We start from the raw sequence: 21,330 nt of genomic DNA on the forward strand, positions 1-21,330 counted from the left end.
ATTAGTTGTGAACTGACTGCATCATTGGGGCATACAACCAGCTGCAAAAAGGAGGATAAGATTTCCAAAGAAGAAGGAACACTGCACAATTTCACATATGAGCAGTATGCTTCAAGTACATTTTAGTCATCAGCAGCACAATTTCTGAAATTATTATTCAAAATATTCATAATTGTCTGGTTAGGGCTGGTGGGAGTTTCCATCTAGCATCTGGATGCTTAAAGGTTTGCAATACCTAATAGTATCATAGCTTCTTTTTTTTTCTTTAAATAATACAGAACATCATACAGGAAGTCCTTTTAAGAGAACAGTTCTCTCATACTGCAAAGTCATCTCTCACACAAGGCCAACAAAATATTCAACAGTATCTCAGCAGTTTGTAAAACTAGAACTCTCTACGGCAGACATGGTACCTCTTGATCATCTCAAGTGAACATTATATTACTCACTCATTTCTGGTTCAACTGTAAGATCAGCAGTTACAAAATTAGAAGGAAATAATCCTGTCCCTTGATGAGTTTCACCTTTCCACCAGTTTGGATCACTATAGATTAGGAACAAAAAAAGGAGAGAGCTCTGCTTAGAATGTGAAAACAGGCATTTAAAGGTCAGAAGTATTAGTTAAATTCTAACTCTATCTACTATAAAGGATTGATTTTTATACAGCATTCTGTAAAATAATTCCCAGTTATATTAGCAAAAACCTAAGCTAAACACAGCATCTGAATTGTTGTGTATTTGCATTGTGTGTTCCCTGGAAGCTGTGCTTAAGCCTCATTTGGAATCTATGCACACCACATTTAAGGTTTTGTTGTTTTGCATATAAATCCCTAATCAACTTCAGAGCTGGTTAAAAGACGGTGTTCCTTGTTACAGACCTACTTGGTCTTTAAGATCACTTAGAGAGGCTCCTGTGATTATGCCATACACCCCTGAGGTGTGTGGCATATGCTTTTTATTTTAATATTAGTCAAACATCTAGCAATTCTTGAAGGTATTTCTCTAGGTCTTTCAAGCAGTAATTCAAAATACAATTACCTGTTATGTTTCCCACGTCTAGCAGAATGTTACATTCTGCATTTTGTGTCCCCATGTTCATTTTATACTGATTTATTTTGGTGAAGGAATTAAACAAATTAAAAGATATTAAAATATAATGGATTGGATTTGTGCAGGCATGCATCATTTTGCTGTGCAATTCTGCAAAAAACTACAATGCTTCGTGCACATGGAAGTACCTGGTTTTCAGTTCTCTTAGTGCATCACTTTTCGGCCTTTTGGCTAAGAACAAGTGTGTGTAGTTCTCTTAGTGCACTAAGTAAAAAAAACCTTCTGGAGGAAGAACAGGCCTTCTGCTCAAAGAAGGATAACTCTGCATCCAATCTATTATATTTAAGATCTTTAACTTCTAAGCATCCTTTCACTAACATAAATAAATAAACAAAAAATGAGCATGCAAACACAAAATGCAGAAAGTAGCAATCTAACAGGAGGAAACCTAACAATAATTATGTTTTGAATTACTAACACAATCAAAAGTATATCAAAACTAAGAAATACATAGCACTGCAAGGTTCATATTGCAGTTCTGTACAGTTGACAGCTTTGTAGAACTGTCACGTTACATTAAACATACAAGTAAGCTAGAATATTATATCTGCCCTATAAATACCCAGTTTCCAAATTCTTCCAGAAGAATTACCTGTCATCAAGTACAGTTATAAGCTCTCCAGCTTTAAATGTTAGTTCATTATCTTCAGCAGCTTCAAAGTCATAAATTGCCCGGACTTTCCGGCCCTCATGTTTGTGATTTGTTAAGAGACTTGAGGTACTGGGATAAAGACTGGAAAGTGATGTTTGTTGTTGTCTCTGTTCTTTCAGTGACAATTCAATGGCTGAGGGGAAAAGAAATAAAATCCATGTATAAAACAAAATAACGTAAAAAGCTTCTATATATTTTAACCAATTCAACCACGCTAAAAATAAATCATTTCCTTACAACTTACCTAGTTTTTATTTTTGAAATTTGTAAAATTGTTCATGTGAGTTGTCCCAATACTAGTGATACTAAAGACATTTTACTGACAACTTTGATTAAAATTACCGTATTTTTTGCTCCATAAGACGCACTTTTTCTCTCCAAAAAGGTGGGAGGGAAAGTACATGCATCTTATGGAGTGAATGCAATAACCCAGGGTTCAGCCACCACCACCCAAAAGCCTCCCACTGCCATGCCAAGAGGCCTCTGAACTGGCAGCAGAGACTGCTTGCTGTTCAGACCTCAGCATTCTGCACTGCTGGCTTTCTAAGATCTGCTCCCTGCAGCTCAACTGGAAAACTAGCAAGGCAAACAGGCCTATGGCAGCAAGCAATGCAAACAGCCAATGACCAAAGGGGAAGGAGTGATTCTATAAAAACCAGGGGAAACCAGAAACACAGTCCCCCATTTAGGCAGTTGATTTTCCCACATTTGGGGAAATCACAGGGGTCAGCTCATCTGAAGTGCAATAGATGAGCCTTACCCTGGGAAAACCACTCTTACAAGAATGGTATCTTCCCTGCCAAGTCTGAGTTTGAATGGCCCCTAAGCCTCCTGGCCCTTTGTGTGCCCTGCCCTCAAAAGGCATGGTGACCGCCTGGCTGCACCTCCTGATCAGAACAGGGTTGCACAGCCCCAGTGCTGAAAGAGGCCAGGAGAGCTCCTCAGTGTTTTGGGGTGCCCCACAGGACCCCCATCAGGGGCTAGATGCTCCTCCCACAATCCTCCAGTGCACATATATTAGCATACCTAATATGTGGGGAAGGCGGGGAAAGCAGGGGAAATTGAAAGTTTCAGTTAGTGAAGAGGCTGCTTGTCTGCTTCCTTGCTAGTCCAAGCAGTTAGAGAGCTGCTTGTTTTTCTTTAAAAACTTCTTGTTTTGAGTTAAACCCTGTTTGGATTAAAAGGTGCTCCATTTGAGTTGAAACCTGCTTGCCTGGGAAGCGGCTGATCAGCTGTTAGGTGGGGAAAGGGCAGGAGAAGAGCACAAAATGGCTGCCGTCTGCAGGCTGCCTGCTGGCATTTAGCTGTTTGGGGCTCTTTTTTTGGCTGTTGTGGGGTCTACCAAGGCACTGTGAAGAGCCAGGCTCAGTCTACAGTACCTGGTAAGTGAATTTCTTTTAGGTTTTTTAAAGGTTCTGACCTTTTTCAATGTATTTCTATGGGAAATTTGGATTCAACTGGCAAACTTTTCAACTAGTTCTGGGCATCTAATAGAGAATGTATTTCCAAAGGGTGTTGCAGCAAGGAAACTAACGGTGCCTCGTGACTTCTAACTGGATTACAGTACCTGCTTCCTGATTTCAGTTACTATAGTTTGTATTCAGTTTTTTTGGCTGGTCAAGAACATTGTTCCTGGCTTTGTGTGTTGTGCCTTGCATGCTATAAACATTCAATTATGTCAGAAAGTGGAGATTTGGTCTTATGCTGAGCATGTGCTACTGCTGGTGAATGGGATCAGGTTAAGCTTTGTGTTGCTGTTCTTTTGCATAACCTAAAGTAAATAAGGAAACCCAGCTGTTAAATAGTTTAATTCCACTATTTATCCTCCACACAACTAAAAGGGACCTCTCAATGCAGTGCCCAATCAGACAAACCATTTCTAATTTAATATAGGATTGAGCTGTAGATGAGCAGAGTTGCACAACAATCTCATCTGTCATTTCTATAAGCATGGGGAGGAGGTGGATGAAAGGAAATATAAAATATAGGTAGCGTGGTACAGGTCTTATCACTGGCTGATAATGGTCTATATGTACTTGAATTAAATTTATGGTACATGAGTACACAAAGCTTTAAGTCTCTCCATTTGTTAATGACAGTGGTAATGGTTCTTAATGCCACTGTTGACTGCTGTTCACTTTACATGGTTCAAATGTTACTCTGTTATAGTGTATTAAATATTTTATTACACTATTTGGTTCAGAATATATTTTCCCTGTTTAACCCCTCTAAAAATTATGTGCGTCTTAAGATCCGGAGCGTCTTATGGAGCAAAAAATACGGTATGTTTAGCTAAAACAGACATATATTCACCAATTTCATTTTCATGTCAAAATGCAATGGGCCTGGCATTTTCATTTTTTTTTTTTTTTTTTGCCTTAGGCGAGAAAGTCTTACCTCTTTTTTGCACAGTGTTTTATATGTTTGCACTGTGTTTCCTCCATGAGACATTTTACAAATTACCATGCTAATCAAAGGGGATATTGACAGTTTTTCAAAATTTTTGTTAGCCAAAAAGATTATTTTCACTTTATTTCTGAAATCATCAAGGATATGAAGAGTTATAAAATGAGGGGCAAAAATGTAGAAGCTGAAGAGTTATGGATTAAATAATCCTCCATTTAAACCTAAATCACTTTAATACAAACTCCTCAGAAGTTGTATTTTTTCACAATGTAGTTTTAAAATAATAAATTATTCTCAAATTGTATTGATGAAAAACTATTTTCATGTATCTCTGAGCTTGAATGAGGAAGGTTAAATAATACTCCTTCAGCAACTAAGCAAAAATGTGTACAAAACTCCTTTATATATTTCCTCAGTCCATGTTGACTGTGCCACCTCAGCTAATGGAGACATCCATGCAACTCCAACTATAAAATCACAAGACAAAATTTAATTGCTGGCCCCAGTTATAACAGATCAATGGAATAATTTCCTGAGCAGTAAGTCAGATGTGCAACCAGCCAATATATGTGGAACAGGAATGAAATCGCTGTCAGCAGCAAACTGATTTTGGAGTGTGTGCAATTTTGCCTCACTGCATACAAATTATGAGCATTCCAAAACCAAAAAAAGAAGGTTTTATTCTGTGAAAATATGCCACAGAAAATAACATCATTCTTGCTGCTTGGACAAAGCAATTAAAATACTGGCCCATATGCCTACTTTAGTTGGGGTCTTAGAAATTGTTACAGGTCACCAATTTTGGTTTATTCATTTTTCGTTGCAACACTTGAAAAACACCAGTCAATAGTTTTGGTCATTTAAGAATTCATAATGAGCAATGACCAACCTTTAGCTAGATCTTCTTCCTCTTTTTTGTTTGCTACTATTCCAGGATCTTTAGCTACCAGAGCTGGGCTTGCTTTTGCCTGTTCTGCAGCCTGCTTAAAAAAAAGACACAAGTTATTTGGAATTTATAGATCATAATGGAATCAATCTAGTCAGGAATCATCATACACTGAAGCATCTTCGTCTATTATCTATTTTGTAATCCAAAACAATAAGGATACACTGCTAATTCAAGGATTAACTTGAATGTAATGATCAGTGCTCTTACAATCCACTTGATTTTGCTCCTAACTTGACACCTTGAAATGAAGTATCTTCCTCAGAAAGAATAAAATGGCTTTCTCTCCTATGAAACAGTTCTCATGTTACACCTGACTTGCACTTAGAAATGAAATTTATGGTACAAGATTCGTTTGAAAATTCTTAGAACATTCTGGGGAATGATCAAATAATTAGTATTACAGTGGTGCCCCTGCAAGACGAATGTAATTCTTTCTGCAAGAATTGCTGTCTTGCGAAAAAAATCGCAAGACAAATGAAATTTATTCATCTTGCGAGGCATTGGTCTCGGGTAAAAAACTGTCTTGCGAAGCATGGCCATAGAAGAAACCGTCTTGGAAGGCACCATAGCGATTGCAAAAAACAATTGTCTTGCAGGTTTTTCATCCCACGAGGCAATCGTCTTGCGAGGCACCACTGTACCTACAAATACCTGGGAATTACTTTTTCATATTCCTTCTCCTGGTCCTACCACAGACAATCAGCAGTACAAGTGACCAATACCATAAGTAAACTACTTAGACAATTTCACTATGTCCAGGGTGGGGAGCTGATTCCTGTGGCCCTAGAGATAGTCAAGCATAAAATCCTTGTGCAGCTGTTGTATGGCATCGCTGTTTGGATTAAGGGTTTTAACCCCTCTATTGAAGATGTTTTATCAAATACACTGCAATCCTTATTTGCCATGCCAAGATGAGGCTCTTCGAGCTGGTCTGCGGCTCGAAGCTGGTATGCCTTCAGTAGAATGTCAAGCGTGGCTACATGCATTTCATTATTGGTTAAAGGTGGTATATGCCCCCAAAACCTGTGGCTACCTATACTATTTGCAGAAATATGTCTTTGCCAGCTTATGGCATAAAAGATTTACAGAAAAAAGATTTACCTCTCTTACGCTTCTCTATGGACTTCCTACTGAGAGAGCCTCAAGGTAGCATTAAGCCAATACTTATTCAATGTATCAAAGGTATAGACCTTCAGTACTCTAACTTGTGCAGACAGGACTTGTTCACCATTGTGTTTTGGCCTAAATTTTAAGTTCCCCAAGCTAGCTAACTACTTATACCAAATTACAACACTGAGATATCACTTTGCCTTTTTAAGGGCTAGGCTTACTGTAACTGCTTTCCCTCAGGCCTTTTAAAAGGCTGTTTTAATAATACCCCATATGGTGAAAGGATTTGTCCCTGCGGGAAAGAAACTGAGACCTTGGCGCACATCATTTTAAAATGTAGCCTATGTAGGATTGAACGTATTTGATATCTTGGTCCAGTCATGAGTAAATGTACTAGTCTACCTCCCACAGGCTATCTGAAGTTTCTGTTGTCTGGAGAGATTCAAATAATAACACAGTTAGTGCCTAAGTTTTTATTTTAAGCTATGAGAACTCGCAAAAAGCTATAGCAAGACTTCATACTATATTATGTATTTATTTTATGTATTTTGTCTTTGTATAATCGGGTCTATGACTGCATAATAAAACTTCACTTTATTTCAGAAATAAATTCCATTGTATTAACTATTTGATCATTTCGCTCCCTATTGCCACAACAAATGGCATAATCCCATATACCTGTATATCCACAGAGAGATGCCACTGAGTTCAATGGCACTTACTCCCAGGAATGTGCAAATCTAACAACTTTTGCTTACTTCAACAAGTTGAACTATTTATACAAACAAATGCCCTTGCCTATGAAGCTAAAAAGAAAACCATATCTGCCTTTCTGCACAAAAAGCCTGGTATGGCTTTGTGGGCAGGGTGAGAGGGCTTAATTTGCACTGATCACCTTAAAAGTTGTTGGGATTTGTTTTCTAATTTAGACTTTTCCAATTAAGATTTTTAAATGATATGAGCTTGAAAGCCACTATGAAAATTATGTATATCTTTGGATGTTTTAAAACTATGAAATACACTCTGTAATGACAAAACATACAGTTGGCATTCCAACTATTGATGGAATGAGGCTATGCTTATATGGGAATTGGATTGCCACCTATTTATTAAACATATTGATTTGTAACTTACTTTCCTTGAAATGTTTGAGTTGTCATCCCAATTAGTAAATTTAAAACTCACTTATTTAACAACATCTTCTTTAACATCTTTAACACAGAAAAAAGCTTGCAACCTAGCTTCAATTTTACATTAGCATTTGCTTCAGATGACTTTTTGTTTTGTACAGTAGGACCACCATATACTTGTGGTTTCACTTAACCGTGGGTGACTAGTTAGCTCCTGGGCACTAGAGATCCATTTCTTTGGGCAAGGACAGGTTTTCAGAATGCTTGGACCAGGCGGGAGATGTGGAAGAACTCCCTGCTAAGCCCTCTCCCTGGGCGCCAGCTCCACCAAGGCAAGGCAGGGTTAGAAATGGGTGCTCTAAACCCAGCTTCTGCCAAAAAGAAAGGGCCATCATTGCATCTGGAACTGAAGAGATTACGTCAAAGGGGGCAGCAGCAGCAGCTCAATGGCTGGGCCTGTGTTTCCTGGGCAGAAGCACAGAACTCCAATGCATGCAGGGAAGGATGAGAAGAATCCAACCTGCTTCCCCTGCCTCCATCACCTGCTCCCCGCCCCTCCCCATTCTCCACCTTCCCCACCTAATCTGTACTGGCTGCCCCACCCCAGCAGATTTTGGATAGGACTGCGTGCATGAGCATGCATTCAAAAAAGTGAGTCTTCTTTGTTCTCTGGGCTCACGGGGGGGGGGGGAAGGGAGCTATCTGTGGAGCCAAATCAGTGGTAGAGGAGTGACTTGCAGGAGCAGCTGAATTTGAAGAGGGTGGGAGATGCTGTTCTTTCTTTAAATAATTGTTGTTGCTGTGGTATGTGTTCACTACTTTCCATGTTTTTCAGTGTCAGTGATGGGGGGCTTGGAACCAATCTCCGGTGGATATGGAGGTCCTACTGTATACAGAAGTTAAAGGCTTCACAGCACTTAGTTTTGCATTTCTCTAAAATGAAATATAAGGAAGGAATCAAAAATACATTTACACAGTAGACCAGGGAACTGAAAATTTGTAATTATTCAAGGCATTGCATGTTTCACACCTTATCTACAGATCTATTATTGGGCAGGGTGGTTTTTTGTTTGTTTGTTTGTTTGTTTGGGCATACGAGTGCTTTACCTGTGAACCAATAACTGGAAACATAACACCTTGCTCTTTAAGATTTTTTATCATAGCAGATATCAGACTAAGTTGTGGGTCATTCTTGAATTCATCTGTCCATTCCACCATGAGAGCTTTTAGTTTTTCACAGACCTTTGGATGACCCTGTGAAAAGATAAAAATGTATGAAGACCTTCATGGCTTGGAACCACTTCAGAGCTGGAGCACTTAGCTCCTACTGAGACCCGAATTTAGCCCTAATTTTTTACTTTGATTTCAATAGCACTGGTGTGACAGGATCTAACTGCATGTCTTTTCAACCTATAACCCTCTAAAGCAACATAAATTGCTCACTTATGTTAATTTGTATCTGCTCCCGTAAACTGTTGATACCACACATATCATCAATCATCCAAAGCTGATTTAGAATATGAATATATCTACCATGGCATGGTCTTGGAAAATAAATACAGCAATCTGCTTTAAAGCTAACATCTTCAAGAATGGTCAAAGCACTTTCCATATCTTTCAGATCACAATTTCAGGTAGCTCTAATACACATAATTTTACACAGATGGTGTCCCCTTTCCCTTGTTTTCTTCAAAGTCTTCTTAGTCTTAATCCTCACAAAATACCACATATTGAAATACCTTCAATATGTAGTATTTTAATTTGCAAGAATAAAGAGATGTCCAAACTATCATGAGACCCTTTTCTCCATAAATTTCTAAAGAAGCAGCCATCTTAGCCTGCCTCAGGATGGTAAAAAACTGGATGGGAGGCGGGGACAAAATCTGCAGTTTAAAGACTAAGATATTTCAGTGATAGCTTCAAAGTGGATTTTAGTCCACAAAAGCTCAGATTAAAATATAGCTCTCAGTCTTTAATGTATTGCCCAAACCCAGTTTGAATTAATGAGAGCAAGATGGCAAGCGAACGTGAGGAAGGTGGTTTCATGTACCTTGCACAACTGCTTACACAAAACTCTGCATACCACCCTTGCATTAATTCACAAAAGGAATTCCATTAGCATGAAATGAAATAGGATACAGGTTCCACTCACTCTACATGGCATAAATGTCAGTTGATTTGATTTCATTTCATTCTAACAAAAGAGCCATATAAATTCACAGCCATTTAATCCATATTTATGTATTCCACACATAAGTGGCTCCTGTAGCTATCATCTTTTATTCTGTGTCAAGGTTCATTCAAACTGTCAGTTACATAAGGAACTATAAAAGGCTTAAAATGTATTACCTTATTGAGCACATTGCTTACTTCACTAGCAAAATCTCTTGAACATACTTCTAGATGAAAAATTTTTCCACAATTTGAGACGCATGCTCCAAGAAGCTAAAGACAGAAAAATAAAAATTAAGTATTTTATATCGGAACATGAAACTGATAAACAAAATTCTTTTTTGAAAAGCTACATACTGTCAACGCTTGCATAGCAACATGAGGATCCTTGTGGTTCACTCTCTTCATTATAGACCGAAGACAGTCCTTAGGTCTAATTAAAAAAAACATAACAACTTTAAAAAATATGTTGACATAAACCATAACATTCATTAGAAAGCTAGAAGATATACTTACATAAGAACAGTGTTTTGTTTTATTTTGTTTTGTAACAGGAGGGAGATAGCAAAATCTTCTTAGAGTCTAGGAGTTAAACACAACTCTTCTAAAATGTCTGTGCACACTAAAGACAACCAGTTCTCAGTAACAGTTCCCATGAAGCTATTTACTAAGCGTGCTACTTATATAATGCCCCATAACACTTAAAGCACTCTCTGGGCAGTTTACAATTATGCAGGCTACACATTGCCCCCCCCCCCAATGAGCTGGGTACTCATCATTTTACTGACCTCGGAACAATAGAAGGCTGAGTTAACCTTGAGCCGGCTACCTGGGACTGAACCCCAGGTCGTGAGAACAGTTTTGGCTGCAGTACAGCAGTTTAACCAGTGTGCCACAAAGCTCTGCCTATTCTTCAGCTCTTCCATATCATCAGCTCAAACCTGGTGAGATGCCATTCTCTTCCCAAAATAGAAGGCCCATTCTCTCCCATAAATGTAGTCTCATTAGTTCTGCTGACAGTTTCATTTTCCAGAAAGTGGAAAACAATAGGGCCACTTAACCTGGACCCAGTCATCATCAGCAGGGAAGAACTAGCCGATAATATCAAAATAATGGGAAGCTTGCATAAAAGTGACCTTCTTGGAATTCATTATACCAAACACAAGAAAAAACTGAGGCTGCAACTACTCTGGCAAGCTGAATCATAATGTGGCTGCATTCACAGTGATCACACAGCACTGCAGATTTGGGAGTTCAGTGTTCAAACTTGATGTGATGCGATTCACACTTCAGCCCTCAGCCTCCTCTTCTTTCTTTCCTTCCTCCTTCTGATCCTGCCTCTGCTGGTTTTTTAAGATTTGCTGTCAAGCTGCTTGGATTTGAAAGGGTTTTACAGTATTCTGGAAAAGGTGGCAGCATTCCAAAGTTGTTCTTAATGTGCACAGAAATGCCACATATCATAGTAACACCTTTTATTTCATCTAGGTTGTTGCTGTTTTTTAAAAAAATCTTTTTCTCATCTAGAGCTGATCTAACACTAAACGAGTACAGTATATCAATACTAATGATAAGGTGATCTGGCACTGATCTCATAATTTATTTTTTAAATGTCATAGGATGACTGGGGGGGAAAACATGGGAGCAGGCATTCCTGCAGTCCTGAACATTATGCTCCAACTGCCTACATCACTGAAATACGAACCCATTTATGTGCCACCCATCTTTATGACAACAAATTAATCAATCAACCGGGAAATATTCTGTTCAAATTGTTCCAGCTTGGAAAAAAAGTAGAAGCCCAAGCAACAGAGAAAAAAGCCACATTGGGAGCAAAAAGGACTGGACTGATTCGAATCAGTGTTTGTATTGTGTGATCAAAAACAAAAGTCTTCAAATTGACCTGCACTATAACCATAGCAACTCTCATGATATTTGATTGTCTAGTTATAACCTCAGGTTAATATAGCTTGCTCTCTAAGAAAGATGATTTCAATGAGCACAAGGAATGGTCAGAAATACTCAAAGAGTCTCAAAAGCAAGTCATGCCTCTTCTCTGCTTTTAAATGTTTAACAGTTACAAGCTTGGTATATCAGAGTGATATTGTAGATAAACTGTATATTGATTTCAGCAAGTCTTCTGACAAGGTCGCTCCCTTGATATTCTTGTGGCCCGGCTTGTAAAATGTGAGGTAGATAATGCTACTTTTAGGAGGATTTGTAGTTAAATGATGGGCCATACCCAAAGAATGCTCAGCAGTGGTCCCTTGCCATCCTAGAGAAGGGATACATGATATCCCATTGGGTTCTGTCTGGGTCCAGTGTAGTTTAACATTGCTATGAACAACCTGGATAAAGAAGTAGATGGGATGATCATAAAAGAAACATACAATGTTAAACTGGGAGGGATAGTTAATACTTTCAAAAAAGTATTAGGACTCAAGCTAAGTTTAATGCATTAGGGAACTTGGCCAAAGCAAACAAAATGTGTTTCAACAGGCAAAAAAATGTAAAGTTCTATATTTAGGCAGGAAAAATCAGTTCTATGAATAGAGGCTGGATAACAGCTAGCTTGGCAGCAGTATGTCTGAAAAGGATCCATGGGTCTTCACATACAACAAACTAATCATGACATAACAGTCTGACAGGGGCAGGAAAAAAGCCAACATACTTCTAGGCTGCATCAATAGACAGATGATGTTCAAATCAATGGAAGTAATAGTAGCGCCATTATTTAAGAAGGAAATCAAGAAACTGGAAAGTGTCTGCAGAAGGGTGTGCAAGATGCTTCAGCAGCTGGAAACCAAGCCCCATAAGAAACAGTTAAGCAGGATAGGTATGTTTATTTTACAGAAGAAAATAGCAAGATGTGATACGCAGGCATATTCAAATATTTGAAAGTTTTTTATATGGAAAATTTAAAAACCTTGTTTTCTGTGGCTTTAGAAGAAAGGATCTAAGCAACAGATTCAAATAACAAGAAAGAAAATACCAACTAAACATTAAAAGGGTTTAATGACCATAAGAACAGTTTGATGCCTGAATTGACTACTGTACTTTAGAAGATGGAGAACTTTCATTCATTGGAAGTTTTAAAATAGATGCTATGTGCACTTGTAAAGGATGTTTTAGCTCTTGATTTCCTGCATCAGAAGAGATTATGTTCAGTTAATTTTGGGGTCCCATCCAACTTTACAATTCTGTGATTAGAGTAATATAAATAGAGCTCTACCAGAAGTATCAATAAGGTGTGCTTCTTTTAAAAAAATCAAAAAAATCCAGTGCGCATGAGGAAAAAAAGGTCCTTTCTTGTAGTAAGAATTTAAAGAAAGGATGGGTAGTAGAATTATACATCCTATAAGAGTCTAGTGAGGAGGAGAATAATCAGTAGAAAGAAGGTTATGGTGACCTTAAATTATGTATAGGTAGGGAAGACAGCGAGTAGATGAATAGGTATCACCGTGGTGGGAAGGTAATGGCGTTCTGTGTCTAGTCGCGCTGGCCATGTGACCACAGAAACTGTCTATGGACAATGGCTCTATGGCTTGGAGACAGGGATGAGCACCGCGCCCTAGAGTTGGACACGACTGGACTAAATGTCAAGGGAAACCTTTACCTTTGGGAAGATAGCATGGAGAGCAAGCAGCCAAGGGATGCTAGCTGTGCCTATCTGTTTTACCTTCACAGCAGATGTAGCATATGCCCTGTTAAACACCTAACATGTAAATAATAAGATCAATCAGTCTTTTATCCAGCTAATGTGTTTAACAAGGTAGTAAAACTTCTGAATTTCACAGATTACACTTTTATTTCAATAACTTTAATTTTTAAACAGATTCATGATTTCATTTTTACAGCAAGTACTGATATCCAGCTACTTAAAGGAAACTCTAGTTCAAGTAACATGGTAGGTTCAAGTAATCTATATTTGGTGCTGTCTATGTTTTACAAACATCTGTTAGCACTACTAATTATAGAAAATGCTGCTACATGGCATAATCATTTCCCACTGTACACAACGATGGACGTGTTTTATTCCAGGGAGAAAATGCTTTCAATTTTCTTCTCAAAACAATTTGAACAAAAACCATTTGGAACAAAGAGTTGCATCTTCCTTTTGCGATAACTAATAAATGTAACTGATTAGAGAACATCAATAAAACTGTGTCCTGCTGAAAGTTCAGAAATAGTTCACAAAGTTGCAAGAATGGAAGGGACCTGATCACCTGTTCCATTCCTGAACAAAAGGACAATCAACTCTATATCAACATCCATCCTTCTTCCCATTCCTATATTAATCCACTTTGTCCAAATTACAGTGTGGTAAAAGTAGTAAGTAGAAATTCATGGAAAAAACACCAGCAGACAAAGACAACTATAGAATTACTGGTAAAGAGAAGTCATTCAAATCAGAAATAATAAAATGTTTATTATTATAACACCATGCAGAGTGACTATAGTGTAGAACAATGCAGGCAATATTATGAAAAAGAATGTTAGTTTTAACAGTTTTATTTGAAAACAAAACACATGTACTGTACTACCCTTTTGTTATCAGGCTACTGAATTATACATAACTACTCTAGAGATAAAATTACTTGTATAACAGTTGACTGATTATGCTGTACTACGATAATAATTCAGCCAACAGTATTACTCGGAACATGTCAAAAAATTAACTAATCTGAACAAACTCCTCTCTTTTAAATCCAGTTTAAATTAAGCCATGTTAATAAGATCAGTATGGATTAGATTCTAGTCATTAACATTTTAATTAATGCCATAGAATCTTTCAATTAATGCTACTGAATTTAAAAGCAGTATTTCAGTGGTGTGCTATATAGAACCTACTGTACTGTGATAGATACAGTACTTAAAATTTGATCTATAATCTTTTATTTGCATATGGAAGTTGTGTAGAAAGTGACCTTGAAATAAAATAAAACAAGCTACATTTCTACACACAAACTTTGCTATTGTTAAAAAACATAATTTGAGAATGGAATCTAAATACTGTAGTTATTCTTGTCAAATCAATGGGACCTGTGGACATTTAACTCAAAAATAGAACAGCCCTATCCATATTACTTCTGAATGTTAATTCAGGTGCAAAATTTAGTTTAGGCTGCAAAGGAGCTGTTCTTTAAAAGACAGAAATTGACAGAATAGGAGAATTAAATATCGTTTGGAATATTGTCAAAACTTAGAATTAAAGAATTTATTTAGGCTATTTTAATCATTTGAATAAAGTTTGAGCTTGGACCCAAACATTTTGTTTGTAAATCCTAAAAACACCAAACTACAGTAGCATTCAACCAATCACGCTAATTACAGTAAGCTTTAAAACTGAGTCATGAAGGACAATGAAAAAGCAGAACAAAAGTGCAACACTCATACATTAATACAGAAGTGAGGTGGAAATAGTTGCTAAATTATATTAGTAGTTCATACTGTTCTGCCAAATTGAGAACTGTACTTTTAATCCTATCCTGAGAATGAATATAAAAACTCCTGAGATTTCTATTTTAAAAAGGGAAGTAGTTGACTGAGACACTGTATATAGCAGCTGATAATATTTTAGCAAATTAATGAAAAAATAAAATATTGGACTGCTTTATCACTTCAGTATTTTCGAATAGAAGATTTAGGAACTGTTAGCTCAGTTTATGGGAAATGTAGATGTTAGCCAGATTGCTAACTGGGTCTGGTTACAAGGAACACATAACTCCCCTATTAAACAGCTCTACTGGTTGCTGATCCATTTCCAGGCACAATTCAAAATGCTGGTTTTTAACCTATAAAGTCCTAAATAGCTTGCGTCCAAGCTATCTCTCTCTATGAGCCTGTCCAGGAATTAAGATAATCAGAGGAGGCTTTTCTCTCAGTCCCACCACCATTACAGGCATGCTCAGTGGGAGCATGGGAGAGGGCCTTCTCTGTTACTGCTTCCAGACTTTGTAACTCCCTCCCACTGGAAACTAGGTTGGTGGCATCTTTGCTGTTCTTTTCAGGTAGGCAAGAAAACCCCCACCTTTCCCTTCAGGCATGCTTTTTCTTAATGACTAGGAGCCTGAAGGTTCCTTTTTTAAAAATGGATTGTGTTCTGTTTTACAAGTGTTTTTATTGACCTTTTTAAATATACTTGTTTAATTTTAAAAAAATATTTGCATACTCACTGTTTTTAGCTTTTAAAATTGATCTTTTAATTGTTATAAGCCACCTTGGGTCATTTTGGGGAGGAAGGCGGGGTAAACATATTTTTAATATATACAGTATGACCACTGAATCAATGAGGATTCAGTGAGTTAGTTTCTCTGTAAGTTCCACTGATTCAAATCAGCCTACTCCAGTTGCAATTTACTTTAATGTAGTAAGTCACAATTAAAGTAGGTCCATTTAAATCAAAAGAATTTATAGAGCATTTGACTCATGAAATCCTCACTGACTTAACAGGCCTACTTTAGTATGACTTACTATGCTAAGCAATAGGATTTCAAGTCATAGATCTGTAGTTCTTCGCTCATGTGTTGTCTACCTTTTAAAATTAGACTGCTGTTTTTAATTTTAACAAATAAAAATCTGGAGAATTTAGACAAATAGCAAATGCACTTACCCTGTTCGTGACTGTCCCACTTTATCACAAATGTCTAAGATGGGTCCCCAATCTTCAGCAGTATTCATTTCACTGGTTGCTTTTTCTTAAAGATACCAAAAAAAAAAAAAAAAAAAAGAGAGAGAGAGAGAGAGAGGGGGGGGGGAATAAATTTTAATGTACAGGTGAAAATTCTGTCCAGCACTACACAGAAAGACATGCACCAAAACGTATGTTAATGCGATCATTCTATTTTTAATTGATAATGCAAATATATACTTAGATGCAGGCCTATGAAACACTGTATCAAAATCAGGTTGAAACAAATTGATACATGAACTCATAACACATTTGTACTTCTAAGGGTGTGAACATGCTCAATAGCAGGGTCTCATTACTCAAGACATTAACACATTGGCTCATCAAGTCAACACATTTTCTGCTCCAGCCACTACTGTAGATCCTGCACACCAGTAATTTAATCTATTCTACTCTGTTTCACCTTTACTTCGAAATGTAGCTCAGAACTTTGTTTCTCTAATCTGCATGACTATGAATATACTCCAGGGTGAACGAGAAGTCAAACAATCTTTTACTTTTTGAACTTGTGGCACATGCAGCAAGGTAAGTCATTCACAATATTTTTCTACCACTTTTCTGGTATATAGAAAAGAGCATAAAATACATAAAAATTCTGGTATGCAGAAAAGTCATTTTTCAATCTCATTTCCCATTCTTGAAAAAACAATACTGTTGTATTGTAAGCATGGTAAATTAAAGGAAGTCTACAGTCCATATTAATTTTGCCAAGGCATAACCCACCCACCCTCACTTCACTGCTGCAGGATGATCATTCTAGAGAAAGAAGGGTTTTTCTAAAGGGACAGATAGACTTGGTAGACTGGTATGCTCTTTTGTATTTTTAGATTGCAACTGCCTGAATATTTCAGGCATTCCCCTGATAGAATTCTGAGAACAGCAGCCTAGAAACTTCAATCTGTCAATCAGCATTCCAATTATTTATCTTCTTTGCTGCCACCTCTAACCTCCATCTACTTTCAAAAACAAAGGAGCTGCAGATGAGATACCTGGGAGTCATACGTTTTCCTGGGAGTTGTAATTCTTTGGAAGATGCCATCTATTGAGTCTAACTGGCACTGATACCACAACTCCTAGCCTCCTTTGCATCCAGGAGGACCTGCCTCCACTGGTCAGTCACGTACTGTATCAGCTATGGTGATTAATTGTCCAGTGAAGGTAGGCCTTCCCATATGCAGAGAATGAGAGACATACTATCAGACAGCCCAAAAAGATACCATGGTTGATGGTATCAAAAGCCACTGACAGGGCTGACTGTATCAACTGGGACATGTACTTCCTGTCCAGTTCCCTGCATAAGTCATCCATCAAGATAATCAAAGAAACCCCCCCTTACATAACCAGCCTGAAGCCAGATTGAAACAGACCTAGAATTATCGAAATTCTAGATAATGTGTCTCATCCAGAAACTCCTGGAACTAAGCCACCAAATATTCTAATACTTTCCACAGGAATCGAACATTTCACACTAGCCGGTCATAATCCAATACCTTGGGACTCAAGGAGGGCTTTTTCAGCAGTGGTCTTAACGATGGCTTCTTTCAGCATGCTAGGATTCTGACCTGTTGCGGGAAGAATTCAGGACTTCCCCTACCCACCTAGCTCCTTCCCAAGAAGGGAAAAAATCCAACACACATGTGATGGCTCTCAATTCTCCAAGGGTCCTATCTACATGCTCAGGTTGCAAGAACTGAAAATATCCATTAACACACATCTTGCTCTACCAAGGAGTCAGTAACACAACAATATTTGGCAGCTATTTGCATGCTCTCCCTCACACAATCCTACCACTCCTCAAACTCTGGAAATGGCATTTCACATCAAGTATGCTGGAATGGCACCATGAAATAAGGTGAAAAGCACAATTCTAGAAAGGTAGTTAATATTTTAAATAAATCATTTTTGGCACACAAAAAGTTAACTGTTCTATACTTTAGATCAGAATTATATGTAGCCTAACAACAGTTTATACAGCCAAGCTCCATGCCTGTCTAAAAGTCAGAAGATGTTCCAATTAAAGTCAAGTGCAAAGTCAGCCATACCTCTTTCAAATGGAGTTACTAAGAAAATGCACTATCAAAGCACTTCATTTTTTAAACTTTGAAAGATTCCAATCTAGAGTAACCTCCAATCTGATAATATCCCTGTATAAAATGCAGATAACTCACTCTTAAATAACAAAAGGAAGAATGGAGTACTATTTTGCTTAGTAGCATCACCAAATCACACACTAATCAGATTAAGTATCGATTGTGTGCAAATAAATTCTAGCTATTTCTTACTTATTCTATAGTTATGCAACCTGTATTTCTTAGTACAGTGGTGCCTCGCACAACGAGTGCCCCATAGAGCGATGAATTCGCTCTACGGTGACGCTTTTGCCATCGCTAATGCGATCGCAGAGCGATGCCCCCAATGGGCGAAAATCGCAGAGCGAAGGTCGGTAAGCGGTTCGCTTACCGACCTTCGCTTTGCGACCCGCCAATCAGCTGTTCCGCGGCTTCAAAATGGCCGCCGGAACAGCCGAAATGGCCGGCCGCAGCGTTTTCACGCCCTTGGTAAGCAAGGAGAGGGCGCGAAAACGCTGCCGGAACAGCCGAAATGGCTGCGTGCAGCGTTTTCGCGCCCTCCCCTCGCTTACCAAGGGCGCGAAAACGCTGCGGCCGGCCATTTCGGCTGTTCCGGCGGCCATTTTGGACCCGCCGGACAGCTGATCGCAGCCATTTTAGCGCCCTCGTTCAGCAAGGGGAGGGTGCAAAAATGGCTGCCGGCCATCGGAGAAACATCGCTGAACGGTGAGTACAGCAGCTGATTGGAACACATTAAACACTGTTTAATGCGTTCCAATGGGCTTTTCTGCCCCGCTCAGCGATGTTTCACACAGCGAGGGTTAATCCTGGACGGATTAACATCGCTGTGCGAGGCACCACTGTACTCCTTTAAACAAACTGACAACTGAAAATCCAGGAGTAAGCCCTTTTAAACTTACTCCTGTGAGAACCTTGAAATCCATGAGAGATTACAGGAGAAGTTGGAATCACAACAGTTGTTCTGTTGTTTTTAAGGGCTACAATCCACAACATTATTAGAACTACTGGTAATGCTGGAATCAGTTTTGTTGTTGTTTTTAAATAGATTGTTGTACCTTACTGTTTTGGATGTGTCTTGGTGTTGCTAATGTTATTTTATATGTCTTTTGTATTTATACACTCATTATTGTTACCATTAACATTGTTACCATTGAGAAGAGCCTCGTGGCGCAGTGGTTAAACTGCTGTACTGCAGCCAAAACTGTGCTCACCACCTGGTGTTCAATCCCAGGCAGCCTGCTCAAGGTTGACTCAGCCTTCTATCCTTCTGAGGTCAGTAAAATGAGTACAGTGGTGCCTTGCATTACGACGTTAATTCATTCCAGCGAAATCGCTGTAGAACAAAAACGACGTAATGCGAAAATAAAAAGCCCATTGAAACGCATTGAAACCCCTTCAATGCGTTCCAATGGGCTGGAAACTCACCGTCCAGCAAAGATCCTCCATAGGGCGGCCATTTTCAGCACCTGTTCAGTGAGTAATCAGTCCCAGAAAACAGTGGGGAGCCATTTTATTTACCCAGCGGCCATTTTGAAACCGCCGATCAGCTGTTTGAAAATTGTCGTTTTGCGAAGAATCGGTTCCCGAAGCAGGGAACCGATCATCGCAAAGTGAAAAACTCCTATTCAGACCATCGTTTTGCGATCGCAATTGCGATCACAAAAAGATCGTCATAAGGCAGATTCGTCGTAATGTGGGGCAATCGTAAAGTGGGGCAAGACTGTACCCAGCTTGCTGGGGGGGGCAATGTGTAGCCTGCATAATTAACTTGTGAACTGGCCAGAGAGTGCTTGAAGCACTATGGGGCGGTATATAAGCAGCACGCTTTTGCTTTTTTTGCTTTAAATACTGTCTCTTAATAATGTAAGCTGCCTTAGTTGTTTTAAAGAAGAAAGGTAAATCCATCTTAAATAAAATAAATAACTTGTTTAAAGAACAAACTAAAGCCTTTTTTCTAATGATATTCAAATTTATGACACATTATGTAGATGAAATTATTAATTTACAACTCAGTAACGTGATGTAATAATTACATTCAAAAGGAAATATTCAGCTTTTACAAGCTTGCAATGAAAAGATGGAAGCATTTATTTTATGGTATTAAGTGCAATTTGCCAAAATAAAAGGGAATTCTTAAATGAAAACTTCATTCATGGTGCAGGCTGACTATCTAAATATTTACTCAGAAATTAAATACCAGCAAATTTGATGGAACACAGCTATATGTTTATATGCAGTGGTGCCTCGTTTAACGGGCGCTCTGTTTAGTGACGAAATCGCTTAGCGATGACTTTTTTTGGAGCGTTTTTGCACTTCATTTAGCGATGGTCCCTATGGGTGATTTTCGCTTAGCAATGTTGGGATCATGCTTCGCATAGCGATTAAATTTTGGGTCCCCTGTTTCGCTTAACGGTGGTTTAAATAGCCTCATGTTTGCTGTTTTTTAAATGTTTTTCTGTTACAGTATTTATAAAGTTAAAGTTTACTGTTTAAAATGTTTGAAATCATAAAGTGCACTTAATAAACCCTTTGTTAACCAAATTTGACTTTGTTCTGACTGTTTTTTAATTTGTTGTTGTATTTTTCCCCTATTGAGATGCACTGAACAGGTTTCAATGCATTTCAATTGGGGAACCGCGTTTCGCTTAGCGATGTTTCCTATGGCGGTTTTCGCTTAAGGACGGCAATTTGTTCCTATTGGAACGGATTATCTGGTTTTCAATGCATTTCAATGCTAAACCGCATTTTGCTTAGCGATGAAATCGCTTAGCAGCGATTTTTTTGGAACGAATTAACATCGCTAAGGGAGGCACCACTGTACTAGATCATGAGTACCAGGTATGTAATAATGTTTGACCATTTTATAAGAACTTCCCAAAGTTCGTATAAAAAATTTTAAACTACGCAGAATTTTTTTAAAAAATCATTACTTGTAAAAAAGTGAATTTATGAGGAAAACCATTCCATTCCTCAATCCTGTTAACCTTTTAAAAATGTTGAGACATTATATCAAGTCACAGAGG

General features: G+C 38.2%; 1 protein-coding gene and 1 pseudogene across 4 annotated transcripts in view; both read right to left on the minus strand.

Moving 5' to 3' along the window:
* STAM (signal transducing adaptor molecule) overlaps window positions 1–21,330 on the minus strand; it is a 33,616-nt gene that overhangs the window by 9,555 nt on the left and 2,731 nt on the right. The window contains exons 1-8 of one of the 4 annotated variants that reach the window (XM_073003099.2): window positions 17,708–18,352; window positions 16,140–16,224; window positions 9,887–9,962; window positions 9,707–9,802; window positions 8,465–8,611; window positions 5,058–5,148; window positions 1,703–1,895; window positions 450–544 (exon numbers count right to left, since the gene is read on the minus strand). In XM_073003099.2, the coding sequence (XP_072859200.2) occupies window positions 450–544; window positions 1,703–1,895; window positions 5,058–5,148; window positions 8,465–8,611; window positions 9,707–9,802; window positions 9,887–9,962; window positions 16,140–16,224; window positions 17,708–17,765 (841 nt within the window). In that variant the 5' untranslated portion in view covers window positions 17,766–18,352. Of the gene's footprint in view, window positions 1–449; window positions 545–1,702; window positions 1,896–5,057; window positions 5,152–8,464; window positions 8,612–9,706; window positions 9,803–9,886; window positions 9,963–16,139; window positions 16,225–17,707; window positions 18,353–21,330 lie in introns of those variants that run through there. The other 3 variants (XM_073003098.2, XM_020806665.3, XM_020806664.3) reach the window with 3 other exon arrangements.
* On the minus strand, window positions 2,419–2,573 carry LOC144583917 (U1 spliceosomal RNA; annotated as a pseudogene).

The sequence above is a fragment of the Pogona vitticeps genome, chromosome 6 (assembly GCF_051106095.1).
Source record: "Pogona vitticeps strain Pit_001003342236 chromosome 6, PviZW2.1, whole genome shotgun sequence".
Taxonomy (NCBI): Eukaryota; Metazoa; Chordata; class Lepidosauria; order Squamata; family Agamidae; genus Pogona; species Pogona vitticeps.